Source organism: Oncorhynchus masou, chromosome 15 (assembly GCF_036934945.1).
Source record: "Oncorhynchus masou masou isolate Uvic2021 chromosome 15, UVic_Omas_1.1, whole genome shotgun sequence".
In the NCBI taxonomy this organism is placed as follows: domain Eukaryota; kingdom Metazoa; phylum Chordata; class Actinopteri; order Salmoniformes; family Salmonidae; genus Oncorhynchus; species Oncorhynchus masou.
In genome coordinates, this window is record NC_088226.1 from 68,650,987 (window position 1) to 68,669,593 (window position 18,607).

General features: G+C 42.1%; 1 protein-coding gene across 1 annotated transcript in view; it reads right to left on the reverse strand.

The window, feature by feature from the left end:
• Positions 1-957: 957 nt before the first annotated feature.
• LOC135556726 (dual oxidase 2-like) overlaps positions 958-18,607 on the reverse strand; it is a 41,527-nt gene continuing 23,877 nt past the window's right edge. Inside the window, exons 21-34 of the mRNA XM_064990134.1 lie at positions 16,271-16,446; positions 16,078-16,150; positions 14,489-14,569; positions 11,705-11,883; positions 9,885-10,115; positions 9,507-9,606; positions 9,042-9,091; positions 8,243-8,370; positions 6,293-6,446; positions 5,742-5,974; positions 5,354-5,512; positions 3,375-3,550; positions 2,193-2,286; positions 958-1,460 (exon numbers count right to left, since the gene is read on the reverse strand). Of these exons, the coding sequence (XP_064846206.1) occupies positions 1,338-1,460; positions 2,193-2,286; positions 3,375-3,550; positions 5,354-5,512; positions 5,742-5,974; positions 6,293-6,446; positions 8,243-8,370; positions 9,042-9,091; positions 9,507-9,606; positions 9,885-10,115; positions 11,705-11,883; positions 14,489-14,569; positions 16,078-16,150; positions 16,271-16,446 (1,957 nt within the window). The 3' untranslated portion in view covers positions 958-1,337. The remainder of the gene's footprint in view (positions 1,461-2,192; positions 2,287-3,374; positions 3,551-5,353; positions 5,513-5,741; positions 5,975-6,292; positions 6,447-8,242; positions 8,371-9,041; positions 9,092-9,506; positions 9,607-9,884; positions 10,116-11,704; positions 11,884-14,488; positions 14,570-16,077; positions 16,151-16,270; positions 16,447-18,607) is intronic.

Consider the following 18,607-nt stretch of genomic DNA (forward strand, 5'->3'; position numbering starts at 1 on the left):
CAGGAATATATCTGTTTTTTTTTTGTTATACACCCAAAACAAACACGCATACAAAACACTGGGATGTACCCAAACTAAAGAGCGAGGGTAAAACTCGTTGAACGACACGATACCCGTAAATACACAAAGCACAAAACCCGCGGCACATGCTGAAACAACGCAACGGTACTCATGGGGTGGCAGGGTAGCCTAGTGGTTAGAGTGTTGGACTAGTAACCGAAAGGTTGCAAGTTCAAATCCCTGAGCTGACAACGTACAAATGTACGACTGAGTTTTACCTTGTCAGCTCGGGGGATCTTGCAACCTTCCGGTTACTAGATAACCACTAGGCTACCTCCCGCCTTTGTTTGAAGCGCTGTCACAATGAAAATGTTTTTTAAATCAACACGTCTCAGCAGCATAGATATTTGTTGCAAAGAAAAGTGTAAAAAAGGGCTTATTTTGTCGATTTGACAGATACAGGCTTGGCTAGATTGTAGTCACGGTGCGCCTGCATACGGAGCTCAGCCAGCACGGCTATTTGTGTAACTGGATAAACACGTTTTAATGATGCAATTTAACCGATTGATGTTGGGAAAATAGATGTCGAAATGTATAATGGTTTTAAATGCCTTTTAAATAGCTCGGGAGGAAAAATATTTCCCTAAAATTAAGGCTACTGATTATTTCTCAGTATCTACTCGCAAGCTTCTCATTGAAAGACTGGTAGGTTGATGGAAGGCTACTCCTTGAGTCAAGAGGTTGTGATACAACAAAGCCGAGACAATGCCTGGGCCGTGCTCATCATGGTTCTGACATGCGAAGTGGAAATGGTACCATGATTTTGCTCGTTGTGCACGTTGCTCAATTGATATATCAATCATGGTATCATTTTCACTTCGCCTGTGTGTGTGTGTGTGTAACAACACCGTCGGACATGAAAACAACAATACAAAATGTAACAACAGCACAACAAAATGGATAAAAATACATGTATTTTTTGCAGGTGCCTTTGTCATTTTATACACTGGTGGTGCAACAAGTTCTTTCTAACAGTGATAGCAGGAGCAACCAACATTATCAAGTGGTCAAATCCATTCATCTTCAAGTTCAAAAAATGCAATCTATTAATTATCACATCATATATAAAATTGACATATCTATTTAATACAGACTAGCTCATAACATTGCTAATCATTGAAAAGGACAAATATTACGTAAAAGCAGTAGACAGTATTTCATTTTAATAAATTTATAAGTTGTAAAATCTAGTCTGAAGGACTCATAAACGGTTCTTTCTTCATTGTTATTCGGCACAGTAGTAAGTGGTGTACAATGGGTATTCCCCAGTCCTGCTGTTAGAAGTTCTCATAGTGATGTATGAAATGTGTTTGGTCTCTCTTGTTCATCTGTTGGCAGGCCTTCTCTACGTTCTTAGTGAGACCAGGAGGACCACAGCTGAACACACCAATCTTACCCACCTAGAGAGAGAAAGAGAGACAAACAGTAATTCTATAAGACCAGTTCCAATGTATGAGTATCTGTTTATCATGGTAGATTACTAACTACAGGGGCTGTATTCGCTGCCAAAAGGTGCTTCAACAAAGTACTGAGTTTTAAAGGGTCTGACTACTCATGTAAATGTATTATTTTTAATACATTTGCAAAAATTTCTAAAATCCTTTCTTTTGCTTTGTCATTATGGGGTATTGTGTGTAGATTGATTGAAAAAAACAATTTCATCCATTTCTGAATTAAGGCTTTAAACGTAAACAAAATGTGGAAAAAGTGAGGTCTGAATATTTTCCAAATGCGCTGTATATAGCATAACTCTTCTTCCAGAGAAGTTTGTGCTGTATTAGCTAATGTCTATGGACAAGTAATACTGATAGATACTATGATAACAGATGATAGCAATATAATAACCACTATAAAGTATAAACAGGTCTGGCATCAGGTTTTACGGCGCTGATGGATGTGGATATTTACTTTCACCAAGTCCTAACTGACCTCAGAGTGCACCTCCTGTAATGAGCTGAAGGAGACAAAGGACACACACACATACAAACACACATACAATGTTGTGCTGAAGGAGCAGTAACTCACCTCAGAGCTCACCTCCTGTAATGAGCTGAAGGAGACAAAGGACACACACACAGACATGCCACACACACATACAAACACACATACAATGTTGTGTAGCAGTAACTAACCTCAGGGTGCACCTCCTGCAGAGAGCTGAAGAAGGAGGCAAATGGTGGACGACCAAAGTGGGTCACAGATCGCAGGCGGTGAACGGTGAACAGGCTGACCAGACCATGAGGACATCCCATTCCACACTACATTTCTGGACAGTCCTAAATTCCTCAAGTCCTAACATTTTATAGTCCTAAAGTCTTAAAGTCACAAAACGTAAACTGACCAAGTCCTAAAGTCACATGAGGACATCCCACTTTAGTACCACAATAGTCTTAGTTACAGTCTTTTAGTCCTAAAGTCTTAGTTAAAAATGTACAGTCCTAAATTCACAAAATCAAGTCCTAACATTTTATAGTCCTAAAGTCTTAAAGTCACAAAAATCACCAAGTCCTAAAGTCTTAGTTACCAAGTCCTAAAGTCTTAGTTACCAAGTCCTAAAGTCTTAGTTACCAAGTCCTAAAGTCTTAGTCACCAAGTCAAGTTAAAGTCACAAGTCCTAAAGTCTTAGTTACCAAGTCCTAAAGTCTTAGTTACCAAGTCCTAAAGTCTTAGTTACCAAGTCCTAAAGTCTTAGTTACCAAGTCCTAAAGTCTTAGTCACCAAGTCTTAAAGTCACAAAATCACCAAGTCCTAAAGTCTTAGTCACCAAGTCCTAAAGTCTTAGTACCAAGTCCTAAAGTCTTAGTACCAAGTCCTAAAGTCTTAGTTACCAAGTCCTAAAGTCTTAGTTACCAAGTCCTAAAGTCTTAGTTACCAAGTCCTAAAGTCTTAGTTACCAAGTCCTAAAGTCTTAGTTACCAAGTCCTAAAGTCTTAGTCACCAAGTCCTAAAGTCTTAAAGTCTTAGTCACCAAGTCCTAAAGTCTTAGTTACCAAGTCCTAAAGTCTTAGTTACCAAGTCTTAAAGTACCAAGTCCTAAAGTCTTAGTTACCAAGTCCTAAAGTCTTAGTTACCAAGTCCTAAAGTCTTAGTTACCAAGTCCTAAAGTCCTAAAGTCTTAAGGTCCTAAAGTGCAAGCTCTGCCCTCCTGGTACATAATAGAAGCTACAACTAAACCAGACAATGTATCTACACTGTTGTACTCTAATCCTGTGACATTTTCAAGCACTTCTAGGGCCAGTTTTCCAGACCCAGATTAAGCCTAGCCCTGGGTTGAGAATGTGTTGAGAATTTTTTTAAATCTACATCCAGCAAACCGTTTGTTGGTTGTTCTCACCAGCATGGTGGTTCGCAGGTCAAACTTCTCCGCCAGCTGCGTGATGTAGATGTGGACAGAGACCAGGTCCAGACTGTCCTGCTCCTCCACCTCCCGGATGATGTCAGACACCCACTCAAACTGACGCTGAGTCCGCGTCACCCAGATAAAGTATATCTGCAGACGGACAGGATATTCCCCCCCCCGGGCAAAGCCAAATGTTAAGCATAGGGATTCAGATTAGGGTTAAGGACATAAAGGCAGGAGGTAGGGTTAGGGTTAGGGTTAGGGTTAGGGTTACTTTTATTCTGATACGGGACTGTGTAAATACTGTACATGTAACCATATCTACATGTACATACTACCTCAATCAGCCTGACTAACCGGTGTCTGTATGTAGCCTCTCTACTGTATATAGCCCCTCTACTGTATATATATAAGCCCTCTACTGTATATAGCCTCGCTACTTTTATAGCCTTGCTACTGTATATAGCCTGTCTTTTGACGGTTGTTTTATTTCTTTACTTACCTATTGTTAATACCTTTTTTTGCACTATTGGTTCACACTGTAATCAAACAACTTTGATTTGGATCACTAGAAGAAGCAGAAGAAGAAGCAGAAGAAGGAGAATAAGAAGAAGCAGCAGAAGGAGAAGAAGAAGAAGCATAAGAAGCAGAAGACGGAGAAGAAGCAGAAGAAGAAGAAGAAGGAGAAGCAGAAGAAGAAGAAGAAGAAGGAGAAGCAGAAGAAGAAGCAGAAGAAGCAGAAGAAGAAGCAGAAGAAGAAGAAGAAGAAGCAGAAGAAGAAGAAGCAGCAGAAGAAGAAGCAGAAGAAGGAGAATAAGAAGAAGCAGAAGAAGAAGCAGAAGAAGGAGAAGCAGAAGAAGAAGCAGAAGAAGAAGAAGAAGAAGGATAAGCAGAAGAAGAAGGAGAAGCAGAAGAAGAAGCAGAAGAAGAAGAAGAAGCAGAAGAAGAAGCAGAAGAAGAGAATAAGAAGAAGCAGCAGAAGGAGAAGAAGAAGAAGCATAAGAACAGAAGACGGAGAAGAAGCAGAAGAAGAAGAAGAAGGAGAAGCAGAAGAAGAAGAAGAAGAAGGAGAAGCAGAAGAAGAAGCAGAAGAAGCAGAAGAAGAAGCAGAAGAAGAAGAAGAAGAAGCAGAAGAAGAAGCAGCAGAAGAAGAAGCAGAAGAAGGAGAATAAGAAGAAGCAGAAGAAGAAGCAGAAGAAGGAGAAGCAGAAGAAGAAGCAGAAGAAGAAGAAGAAGCAGAAGAAGAAGAAGAAGAAGGATAAGCAGAAGAAGAAGGAGAAGCAGAAGAAGAAGCAGAAGAAGAAGAAGAAGCAGAAGAAGACAGAAGAAGGAGAATAAGAAGAAGCAGCAGAAGGAGAAGAAGAAGAAGCATAAGAAGCAGAAGACGGAGAAGAAGCAGAAGAAGAAGAAGAAGGAGAAGCAGAAGAAGAAGAAGAAGAAGGAGAAGCAGAAGAAGAAGCAGAAGAAGCAGAAGAAGAAGCAGAAGAAGAAGAAGAAGAAGCAGAAGAAGAAGAAGCAGAAGAAGAAGAAGAAGAAGGATAAAGAAGAAGAAGGAGAAGCAGAAGAAGAAGCAGAAGAAGCAGAAGAAGAAGAAGAAGAAAGAAGAAGAAGAAGCAGAAGAAGAAGAAGAAGAAGAAGCAGAAGAAGAAGAAGCAGAAGAAGCAGAAGAAGAAGAAGCAGAAGAAGAAAGAAGAAGCAGAAGAAGAAGAAGAAGCAGAAGAAGCAGAAGAAGAAGAAGAAGCAGAAGAAGAAGAAGCAGAAGAAGAAGAAGAAGCAGAAGAAGAAGCAGAAGAAGAAGCAGAAGAAGCAGAAGAAGAAGAAGCAGAAGAAGAAGAAGAAGAAGCAGAAGAAGAAGAAGCAGAAGAAGAAGAAGAAGAAGCAGAAGAAGAAGAAGCAGAAGAAGAAGAGCAGAAGAAGGAGAAGGTTCCTGACATTCTCATTTGTACAGCTTACTTTTTTACACTGTATCTTGAACTTGACTGAGGACTTGAACACCAGGTCCTTGAGGATGGAAGCGAAGGGGGTGACACCAATCCCTCCTCCCACCAGGACTGACACCTCAAAATTTGTCCACTCCTGGTGGCCCTCCCCAAATGGCCCGTCCAGGTACAGCTGTGGAATGGGAGTGCAAATATGTGATAGAGAAGCATTGGAAAACAGCAATAATTAATCAACTATCCAACCAACCAATCAGGCACATGCATGCATGTACACAGACACGCTTGCAGCAGACACAGATGGATGCACAGATGCACACACACAGACCCCCCCAACCTACACACAGACCCCCCACCCTACACATACACATCCTCCCTCCCTCCATGCCTCCCTCCCTCCATGCCTTTGGATATGTTCGCAGTTGTTCCAGGTTGTTGGGGGCGTATGCCTCTCGGAGGTGGCTGGTCCAGGGGCCTATGGCGCGGATGTGAAGGCTGAGGGTCTCCTCATGTGGAGCTGACGTCAGGGTGAATGGGTGATACTCATCTGTGCCAAGCGCCAGACACGCCACCCTCACCCACTGGCCTGAGCGGTACACAAAGCCCTGGGGACGCTTGAACTCCAGGTATGTCACTTCTATGTTGGGGTGGGGATGGATGGAGAGAGAGAGAGAGAGAGAGAGAGAGAGAGAGAGAGAGAGAGAGAGAGAGAGAGAGAGAAAATAAGATGTAGAGAGAGGTTGAGCGACCAGTAGCACAAGGCAATAGCCAGAGTAGAGGGGAATATAAGGATAGAACTAGAATTAACCCACAAAGAACTAGAATGGGCACTTATGCATTCTTCCGCCCATCCAATCCACCATCCCTCCCTTCCCCCTCCCTCCCTGCCCCCCTCCCACCCACCAACCAACGCACCCTTCCTCCCTCCCCTCCCACCCTCTATCCCAGTCCCTACCTGAGGGCAGCAGCGTAGCATTGACCACAGGGATCTCCACCTTCTTCCTGTTGAGGCTGATGAGTTTGTCCAGGAGGAAGAGCAGTCCCGGGGGGATCAGGTAGATGTGGAAACGAGGCTCCTGGAGCAGAGCAAAGCTGCCATGGATGACTGTCTGGGGGACGAGACATGGCCAAGAGGATCATGTTTAAAATCAACTAGAAACCAGGGGAGGAGACATGGCCAAGAGGATCATGTTTAAAATCAACTAGAAACCAGGGGAGGAGACATGGCCAAGAGGATCATGTTTAAAATCAACTAGAAACCAGGGGAGGAGACATGGCCAAGAGGATCATGTTTTAATCAACTAGAAACCAGGGGAGGAGACATGGCCAAGAGGATCATGTTTAAAATCAACTAGAAACCAGGGGAGGAGACATGGCCAAGAGGATCATGTTTTAATCAACTAGAAACCAGGGGAGGAGACATGGCCAAGAGGATCATGTTTAAAATCAACTAGAAACCAGGGGAGGAGACATGGCCAAGAGGATCATGTTTTAATCAACTAGAAACCAGGGGAGGAGACATGGCCAAGAGGATCATGTTTAAAATCAACTAGAAACCAGGGGAGGAGACATGGCCAAGAGGATCATGTTTTAATCAACTAGAAACCAGGGGAGGAGACATGGCCAAGAGGATCATGTTTTAATCAACTAGAAACCAGGGAGGAGACATGGCCAAGAGGATCATGTTTTAATAAACTAGAAACTAGAAACCAAGAGGATCATGTTTTAATAAACTAGAGGAGACATGGCCAAGAGGATCATGTTTTAAATAAACTAGGGGAGGAAACCAGAGGATCATGTTTTAAATAAACTAGAAACCAGGGGAGGAGACATGGCCAAGAGGATCATGTTTTAAATAAACTAGAAACCAGGGGAGGAAACATGGCCAAGAGGATCATGTTTTAAATAAACTAGAAACCCAAGAGGATCATGTTTTAAATAAACTAGGGAGGAGACATGGCCAAGAGGATCATGTTTTAAATAAACTAGAAACCAGGGGAGGAGACATGGCCAAGAGGATCATGTTTTAAATAGAAACCAAGGGAGGAAACAAGAGGATCAGTTTTAAATAAACTAGAAACCAGGGGAGGAGACATGGCCAAGAGGATCATGTTTTAAATAAACTAGAAACCAGGGGAGGAGACATGGCCAAGAGGATCATGTTTTAAATAAACTAGAAACCAGGGGAGGAGACATGGCCAAGAGGATCATGTTTTAAATAAACTAGAAACCAAGGGAGGAAAGGGCCAAGAGGAAATATACTTCATGTTCTCCCTACAGGGACCAGCATTTACATTCAATCCAACCAAAATACATCCTTCCCGGCTGTATGTATGTATTTTTAAAGTTATATAGCTTACAAACTTGATTGCTGACATGGAAAACATTTTGGGACTATATCAACAATTAGAAATAATGAAACAAAGAGCAAAAATTTAGTTTTTGGGTGGAATTTAGTAGGTAATGAATGAGGGGAACAAGGCTCCTTCCTTCACCTACTGACTAATTGACACTCGCCTAGACCACTTATCGAGTTCCAGGTCGAGGAGAGGACGGTCTTTTCGTGCAAATGAGAATCTCCCCGTGTTCACCGTGGTTCAACGTTATGGCAAGCCCCTTCGGTTAACCAGCAACTACTATAGTAATACTCATCTGTATATGTTGTACAAGTTATACGGGGCGGCAGTGTAGCCTAGTGGTTAGAGCGTTGGACTAGTAACCGGAAGGTTGAGAGTTCAAACCCCCGAGCTGACAAGGTACAAATCTGTCGTTCTGCCCCTGAACAGGCAGTTAGCCCACTGTTCCAAGGCCGTCATTGAAAATAAGAATTTGTTCTTAACTGACTTGCCTGGTTAAATAAAGGTAAAAATAAATAAATATGAATATAATGTATCTCTGTGCTCACCAGAATGTAGACGACCACATAGAGGTAGTGTGTGAGCCAGAAACCCCGGAAGCTGATTCGTCGGAAGTACTGAGTGGCAAAGACGTACATAAACGCAAAGATGAAGAGAAGCAGGATGCCCGTTAATCCTGCAGTAACATGAGAGAGAGACACACGTTAGAGTAACATTAGAGAGAAACACGTTAGAGTAACATTAGAGAGAGACCCGTTAGAGTAACATTAGAGACACGTTAGAGTAACATTAGAGAGAAACACATTAGAGTAACATTAAAGACACGTTAGAGACACGTTAGAGTAACATTAGAGAGAGAAACACGTTAGAGACACGTTAGAGTAACATTAGAGAGAGAGACACACGTTAGAGTAACAGAGAGAGACACGTTAGAGAGAGACACGTTAGAGTAACATTAGAGACACGTGAGAGACACGTTAGAGTAACATTAGAGACACGTTAGAGTAACACGTTAGAGAGAGACACGTTAGAGAGAGACACGTTAGAGAGAGACACGTTAGAGTAACATTAGAGAGAGAGACACATGAGAGACACATTAGAGAGACACATTAGAGTAACGTTAGAGACACGTTAGAGACACGTACAAGTATTGAGCTACTGTAATATTCAGCAATAACATAAATTAGCTCTTTTATCGTCCATATTCTGGGACGAAAGCAAACCCAGCGGGCAAAACTGGTTGCATTGGCGTCATTATAACTAGAAACGGGTTGAAATGATATAATTATGACATCATCCAGTTTTGCCCAGTTTTGACCGGTGGGAATGGTTTGTATTCTGTCCTACCTGGAACACTTTGAAAGAACCACCACGACCATTTCATCGGCATCTCAGACCTGCAAATGGTCAAAACAGAGTAAATAGTCAAAACAGTAAATAGTCAACACAGTAAATAGTCAACACAGTAAATAGTCAACGCATAGTAAATAGTCAACGCATAGTAAATAGTCAACACATAGTAAATAGTCAACACACAGTAAATAGTCAACACACAGTAAATGGTCAAAACAGAGTAAATAGTCAACACACAGTAAATAGTCAACACACAGTAAATAGTCAATACAGTAACTAGTCAACACAGTAACTAGTCAACACAGTAAATACTCAACATAGTAAATACTCAACACACAGTAATTCAGATACAAGAGTATGTATGTAAAGAGGTACGCATGTGAAAATGGAGAGAGAATCCCCCAAAATATTCCCCAAAAATCCTGAAGAACGAAGAAGAATCCAGAATAATGCCATTACCCGTTGTTGACTAGGACCTTGGGGAACAGACAGACCAGGATGCTGAGGTCACTGACTGAGAACACGTAGACATTAACCACATGACCCAGAGAATGGACAACTAAAGAGGAGAGGAGGAGAAGAAGGGGTTCATTCAGGAGCAAAACATAACATGAACTGGAAAAACATTGTAAATGTGATACTACAAGGAGATGTGGAAAAACTAGGATTCATAAATGTAGGAGATCCCAAAAGTGAAATTATTTAGACAAAAAATATAAATATATTTTTAGGATTTTTACATTGGTAAGTTACTTTTTTTTCCAATTCCGCCCAGTCAACCCCTCCTTTAGTGTTGATACCCTAAGAAGTGTCAACCTCTGACGTCTAACCTCTGACCTGTGAGTAAGAGGGCGGACATGGCCATGAAGCGGTGGAAGTCTATAGCGGCGTCGAAGGGGATGTATCTGTTGAGGAAGGTCTCTCGTCCCAGGGTGATGAGGTTACGGCACACCGTCAGCAGCATGTAGGGGTACAGGAAGGAGATGGCCGCCGCCGAACCACGCGACACCAAGATACCCACCACCGACGTCTCCGGCACGCCCGTGGAGTATGCCTGCAAACCATAGTCTAAACACGCAGCTAGGGGTTTGTTTCTGTTAGTCCACAGGCTTTACCTAAATCCCAAATAAGACCTTCAGCCCCTCTGTATTCTCTAGGGCACTCCCGTAGATCTGAAGAGATTGGATAAGTGTAATCAAAATTGAAAAAAAAAGTCAGCCAAACAGAAGGGTAAGATTAAGTCATCACCATATTGCTTAAACATATCCCATTCTGTTAGATCTACAGGAAGGATTAGGGCCAGGGCTTGATTTGGGATTCAGGGTATATACAAGGCTGACAGAAGACCTTTCTACTCAGATACAGTATAGCTATTGTAGTGTAATGGAAAATGTACCTAAGCATTCATAAGATGCTTTTGTGGGGCAATGGAGTTAAAATTGCATGAATAATCAACAAAATTATGAAAATCTCATTAAGTTAAGCATTTGTGTCAACAAAACAGTCGCCTCTCGTGTAGCTGATTTGGTTCTGGGCATTGAGATAAAAAAAACAAAAAAACAGGTAACTCCCAGCCTTCTTCTTCTTCTTGGCACAGTTTACTCCCAGCCAGGTCTCAGATCTGTTTGTACTGTCTTGACAACAAGCATAGGTGTTGGCGAGACATCACAAACATATCTGGGACCAACCAGGCTAGCTCAAATTCAAATCAATCAAATGTATATTATAGCAGTTGTAACGAAGTGTCAGCAAACTCCCAAAACAGAAGAACAGACAGAAGAGAAAATAATTGAAAAGAAGACCAGAGAAGACAAGAGAAGATGAGAGAAGACAAGAGAAGACGAGAGAAGACAAGACAAGATGAGAGAAGACAAGATGAGAGAAGACAAGACAAGACGAGAGAAGACAAGACCGGAGAAGACAAGACCGGAGAAGACAAGACAAGACGAGAGAAGACAAGACGAGAGAAGACAAGACAAGACGAGAGAAGACAAGACAAGATGAGAGAAGACGAGATGATGAGAGAAGACAAGAGAAGATGAGAGAAGACAAGAGAAAATAATAGAAAAGAGGACAAGAGAAGACAAGACGAGAGAAGACAAGACCAGAGAAGACAAGACGAGAGAAGACAAGAGAAGACGAGAGAAGACAAGACAAGATGAGAGAAGACAAGATGAGAGAAGACAAGAGATGATGAGAGAAGACAAGAGAAGATGAGAGAAGACAAGACCAGAGAAGACAAGACAAGATGAGAGAAGACAAGAGATGATGAGAGAAGACAAGAGAAGACCAGAGAAGACAAGACGAGAGAAGACAGGAGAAGATGAGAGAAGACAAGAGATGATGAGACCAGAGAAGACCAGAGAAGACAAGACTAGAGAAGACAAGAAAAGACAGAAGAAGAAAAGAGAAGACAAGAGAAGATGAGAGAAGACAAGAGGAGATGAGAGAAGACAAGACCAGAGAAGACCAGAGAAGATGAGAGAAGACGAGAGAAGACGAGAGAAGATGAGAGAAGACAAGACCAGAGAAGACCAGACAAGACCAGACAAGACCAGAGAAGACCAGAGAAGACCAGAGAAGATAAGAGAAGACAAGACCAGAGAAGACCAGAGAAGATAAGAGAAGACAAGAGAAGACGAGAGAAGACAACTTACAGTAGCATCTCTCCAGAGCCAATCCGGCTGTGATGCCATAGACGATAGTGAAGCAAACAATGTGGCGACGGTAGTTCTCTACGAAGCGTTTGAATTGCTGGATCTTCTGCTGGACGGGGCTCCTGTTGTAACGCTCCTTCTTAGGCTTCACGTAGACCTTAGGACTCTGGAGGCCCGATCTGCATGGGAGGAGGAAGGAGGAAGTAATTTGCAGTGGTTTAGATTGAGAAAAGCTTCATTGTCCCAACATCATTTATTGAACTGAAACTACCAAAAGAAGGTTCAGGCCGCAGCATAATTCACTTCAATGGCATTTATTGCTGAACACGAACCTGTTAAGGCTCGGGACAATACTGCCCCCTTTGGATGAATTGCGTGCCCATAGTAAACTGGAAAAAATCTGTCAAAAATTCCTAATATATGCATATAATAATAATTATTGAATAGAAAACACACTAAAGCTTCTAAAACCATTTGAATTATGTCTGTATGTATAGCAGAACTCACAGGGCAGCCAATCTCCCAAACTATTTTTCTCATCAGGAAAGTTGGGCCAACTTTGACGTCATCGCCCCCACCCTTCCCAACCAGCTATGGATCTGGGATCAGTTTCTAGGTCTTCCGCGAGATGTCTTCTATCAGTAGAGCATGTAATTGTGCAAATCCCGCAAGCTTTGACCCTTTGGCAGGCTAAATACTGGGTGTCGAGAGAAAATAGATGCGCGTTCTGGCGCGAATTGTACACAGTCATTCCTTCGTTCCAGATTGTCTGAGAGGAGTTGCTTTTCTCCGGTCGAATCGCCAATTGTTTTGTACGTTAATAACATCCTAAAGCTTGATTCTGCACTCAGATTGACCAGTTTAGTCGACATATAATATGTAATTTTGAAGTTTTGATGCGCAACCCCTCGAGACCAGAAGTAATTTTGGATGCATTTCAGTTGGAATTTGTCGCATTTGCTAACACAAAGACACACGACTTGAAACCAAACGCTGTTTTGGGTAAGTATGACTCCTTCCACTACATTCTGATCGAAGACCATCAAAGGTAAGGGAATATTTATGTTGTAATTTTGTGTTTCTGTTGACTCCAACATAGCGGAGAAATATTGCTTACGTCTGAGCTCCGACTCAGATTATTGAATAGCTAACGATTTCTGTAACGTTAAAAAGAAATGTGACAAAGCGATTGCATTAAGAAGCAGTGTATCTTTCTAACTACATGTAGAACATGTATATTTAGTCAAAGTTTATGATGTGTATTGCTGTGTATCTGGCGTTATCTGGCGGAGTTGTCTATAATTTCTCCGGACATTTTGTAGCATTTTTTGAACATGGCGTCAATGTAAACAGAGATTTATGGATATAAATGGCATATTATTGAAAAAAACATAATGTACTGTGTAACATGTCCTATTACTGTCATCTGATGAAGATTTTCAAAAGGTTAGTGAATTATTTTTCTTTTAATCCTGCGTTTGTGATTGCATCTTTTGTTTGACAAAATGGCTACATATCATCTGTATCTTTGTGGTGGTTTGATATACATATGTGCTATGTTTTCGCCGTAAAACATTTTAGAAATCTGACGCGCTGGGTAGATGAACAAGGTGTTTATCTTTCATTTGAGCTATTGGACTTGTTAATGTGTGGAGGTTAAATATTTCTAAGAATATTTTTGCATTCTGTGCGCCACTTTTTGAGTTGAGGGGGGGGGGGTTGCCCTTGGGGAACGTGTAGCGTGAACATGTTTAAGAGAAAGCGCCTTCAACAAAAGCACTACTGCGACCTTTTTTTTAACCTTTATGTTACAGCAATGCAGCAATCAATGAATACAATGGATGAGTCAGGGTTAGCAAGAACAATAAAAATAAATCATAAGGATAGTGGGTATAAAAAACAGAACATCCGGGTGAGGTTCAGGCTGGATTCCCCTTCAGGGCAATAATGTTAAAATGTATTACTGTGCGTTAGTGATATAACAAAGCCACAGGATATATAGAGTGCAAGTACTGTGCTCCATGGTAAAACCATCGTACCATCATCAATATATTGAAAGGAACTCAGACTCAAGTCTGGTTTTATCTGATAATGGCGTTAAGTAGAGGCTGGTTGCATCTCTGGGTAGACAACTCTAGATACCAGACATGAGGTCAACCACAAAGCAAGCAAACTCTCTTACGCAACCCGAGGTAACCATGGTAAACCCATAACTACTGCTATCACTCTGCTTCACTTCCTTGACACAGAATACTGTACATACAGGTAAGCACAACAACCATTACCACTACTGGTATCGACCTACTTTATAAGGACTTAATGAACTTTATGTAAATAGATTTTTTTTTAATGATTAGAAAGCCATGCGAGAAAGTCATGAGAAAATCTGTCAATAAAGAAAAGAGAAAAATAATGTCTGGTAGTGACATGAGCAGCGTGAGGTTGGATGTGATCTTCGGTAGTGACATGAGCAGCGTGAGGTTGGATGTGATCTTTGGTAGTGACATGAGCAGCGTGAGGTTGGATGTGATCTTCGGTAGTGACATGAGCAGCGTGAGGTTGGATGTGATCTTTGGTAGTGACATCAACAGCATGAGGTTGGATGTGATCTTTGGTAGTGACATGAGCAGCGTAAGGTTGGATGTGATCTTCGGTAGTGACATGAGCAGCGTGAGGTTGGATGTGATCTTTGGTAGTGACATCAACAGCATGAAGTTGGATGTGATCTCTGGTAGTGACATCAACAGCATGAGGTTGGAAATCCCCCAACCCTAGAGAACTTACCTTTTCCTTTGTCTTCTGCGAAGTCCCTGCCCGTCTTTCCCTGGGCTGCTGGAGAACTGTGTGTCCCCTTCTGAGGGTGAGCTAAGAAAGAGAAGACATTACAGTTTTTTAAATAAAGAGCACGGGGCCTGCAGGCCGGCGTTTAAAAAAACGGATGCTTATCATATCAGCTGACAAAGGTGGAGTAATTCAAAATAACTTGTTAGAACTAATCGTAACAGTCGTCGTGATAGTAATATAGCAGGTTAGTTGGGGGAACAAAAAGCAGTCATCGTCATGCCGTGAAGTAAATCATCATCATGTCCACAATCACACCCTGATAAGAGCCTGACTATCGAGATCTTGGTGAATGGAGGTTGTGAAATACAGTAAATGACCATGCAATGAAGAGTGCATTTTTTCAAATCAATCAAATCAATGAGAGGATACATAAGGGTGTATCCTCGTTACTAAGTTATTCTCTTCCTCATGTTCTAAGTTATTCTCTTCCTCATGTTCTAAGTTATTCTCTTCCTCATGTTCTAATGTTGTTATCATACCTGTTCCTCTCTAGGGTGATGGAAGAAAACGGGCTGGTGTTATTTGTAACGTCTGCTTCCAGCTCACACCCTCAAAACACGTAGATCCCCTGAACGCAGCTCCCTTTCCAGGCCCACTTTCCAGCTCACACTCTCAAACACGTTGGTCCCCTGAACGCAGCTCTCTTTCCAGGCCCACTTTCCAGCTCTCTTTCCAGGCTTTCCAGGCCCTTTCCAGCTCACACTCTCAAACACGTTGGTCCCCTGAACGCAGCTCTCTTTCCAGGCCCACTTTCCAGCTCACACTCTCAAACACGTTGGTCCCCTGAACGCAGCTCTCTTTCCAGGCCCACTTTCCAGCTCACACTCTCAAACACGTAGGTCCCCCTGAACGCAGGTCACTCCCCAGATCCCAATCACCTGAATTCTAATCACCTGTTCACACACCTGTAGGTCATTATCAAACACTATTTAGTTCTGTTCTTTGCACCCCGTCACTGTGAGGTATTGTTTGTTTTGTGACACACGTCTGACAGAGCGCTTGCTTTCACGTGAGTTACTCCTCCCGTGTATGATAGTTTTTGCCTGCCTCACTAACGACGCCTTTTGCCTATTCCCTGCCTGTACTTTAGCCTATACTTTAGTCTCGGATTTCCTGTTACCTACCTATTGCCTGATCTCCCAGACTACGATTACTAGCCTTTTCCCTGCCTGTACCGTTGCCCTTTTTGCCCCCTGTGTATGACCTTCTGCCTGACCCAGCTACCTGCCTCCTCCTGTGTATGACCTTCTGCCTGACCCAGCTACCTGCCTCCTCCTGTGTATGACCTTCTGCCTGACCCAGCTACCTGCCTCCTCCTGTGTATGACCTTCTGCCTGACCCAGCTACCTGCCTCCTCCTGTGTATGACCTTCTGCCTGACCCAGCTACCTGCCTCCTCCTGTGTATGACCTTCTGCCTGACCCAGCTATCCTGCCTCCCCCTATGGTCCTTTGCAATAAACACCTGCTGTGCCCTGTGCTTGAAACCATCTCTCTGTCTCCCCTCGTGTTCATTACATTATTATCTTACCTGTTTCTCTCTGGGTTGATGAAAGACACATGCTGATGTCGACTCAGTTTGTTTCCCCCCTCCTTCTCCATCCCTGCAGAGATACATAACATTAGAAGAAGCATTTGAGAGTAATTTGTGTCTCTGGTTCGGCTTTTGCAGAAGTCTTGAGAATATTTTGTGTCTCTGGTTGGCCTTCTCCAGCCTTTGTCACCTTTGATGTTAAGCTGAGCGAAGGTAAGTTCCTTCTCGTGGTCCCGGAGCAGGAAGTGGAAGTCCTCCCAGGTAATCTGTTCCTTGTTGTTGAAACCTGCGGCCTTCAACATTTCCTCGATGGCCTCCTCAGCCCGGCTCTTAGACAGAAGACTGCTGGAGATTTCTATGAACGACCTGCAGAACAGACCACAAGATGGCCAGAGAACCCATTATACGGTGCTTATCTTTTTCATTCATTTTGGATCGCGCATACAGCTGGATCTACAAAACAGATGACATGGAATGTGGACGTACTTTGACAGAAGGTGGCTATTGAGGTCTGAGTGTATGTCCCTTGAAGGGACAATGGTTTTTCATGAAAATGGATGATATTTGGATGAAAACAGATCAAAGTATGATGACCCAAAGTATGAAATATTACTGTTGCTTCTACACTGAAAAAGTTTGATCATAAAGTTACTAGTCCCCCTCCCCCTGTGTCAAACGCTTGGATTCAGGAGGCGGGATTACTAAGGGGATAGGATGACATCACCCTAACTGTCAATTTAATACACCAACCTTTATTTAAATAAATAAAATAGTTAACCAATGGTAACATAATATTCTCTTACCTAATTTAAATAAGTACCGCCTTGTAACCAACATCGGAGAAGGCGTATTTGAGGAGGGGCGTGGATTATATAGATAAAAGTGTTTAACAAATTGTAAATTAATACCCCTGTCTGTTAGGTTTATGTACTCTGGTTTGTATATTTCTGTTGTTTATTTTGTATTTGTGTTCATAATAAAAATATAAAAAAATAAAGATATAAAAAAAAAATATATATATATATATATATATATATTGATAGATAGCTACTCTAATGGTGCCAAAATCTTACTGTAGCAAATAATTAAATGTTTACACTATTCATTTATGGCAAAGATACTTATATGTCTCTGCTTTCATCTGTGTCTGGTGTTAGCTAGTTACTGGCTAGCTAGGTCTTCATCTGTGTCTGGTGTTAGCTAGTTACTGGCTGGCTAGGTCTTCATCTGTGTCTGGTGTTGGCTAGTTACTGGCTGGCTAGGTCTTCATCTGTGTCTGGTGTTTAGTTACTGGCTAGCTAGTTACTGGCTAGTTACTAGGTCTTCATCTGTGTCTGATGTTAGCTAGTTACTGGCTAGCTAGGTCTTCATCTGTGTCTGGTGTTAGCTAGTTACTGGCTAGCTAGGTCTTCATCTGTGTCTGGTGTTAGCTAGTTACTGGCTAGCTAGGTCTTCATCTGTGTCTGGTGTTAGCTAGTTACTGGCTAGCTAGGTCTTCATCTGTGTCTGGTGTTAGCTAGTTATCAAATCAAATCAAATTTTATTTGTCACATACACATGGTTAGCAGATGTTAATGTGAGTGTAGCGAAATGCTTGTGCTTCCAGTTCCGACAATGCAGTAATAACCAACAAGTAATCTAACTAACAATTCCAAAACTAATTTCTTATACACAGTGTAAGGGGATAAAGAATATGTACATAAAGATATGAATGAGTGATGGTGCAGAGCAGCATAGGCAAGATACAGTAGATGGTATCGAGTACAGTATATACATATGAGATGAGTATGTAAACAAAGTGGCATAGTTAAAGTGGCTAGTGATACATGTATTACATAAGGATGCAGTAGATGATAGAGTACAGTATATACATATACATATGAGATGAATAATGTAGGGTATGTAAACATTATATTAGGTAGCATTGTTTAAAGTGGCTAGTGATATAAGGTGCCTTGCGAAAGTATTCGGCCCCCTTGAACTTTGCGACCTTTTGCCACATTTCAGGCTTAAAAGTTAAAAGTTAATACTTTGTAGCGCCACCTTTTGCTGCGATTACAGCTGTAAGTCGCTTGGGGTATGTCTCTATCAGTTTTGCACATCGAGAGACTGACATTTTTTCCCATTCCTCCTTGCAAAACAGCTCGAGCTCAGTGAGGTTGGATGGAGAGCATTTGTGAACAGCAGTTTTTAGTTCTTTCCACAGATTCTCGATTGGATTCAGGTCTGGACTTTGACTTGGCCATTCTAATCATTGTCTTGTTGGAAGACAAATCTCTGTCCCAGTCTCAGGTGTTTTGCAGACTCCATCAGGTTTTCTTCCAGAATGGTCCTGTATTTGGCTCCATCCATCTTCCCATCAATTTTAACCATCTTCCCTGTCCCTGCTGAAGAAAAGCAGGCTCAAACCATGATGCTGCCACCACCATGCTTGACAGTGGGTATGGTGTGTTCAGGGTGATGGGCTGTGTTGCTTTTACGCCAAACATAACGTTTTGCATTGTTGCCAAAAAGTTCAATTTTGGTT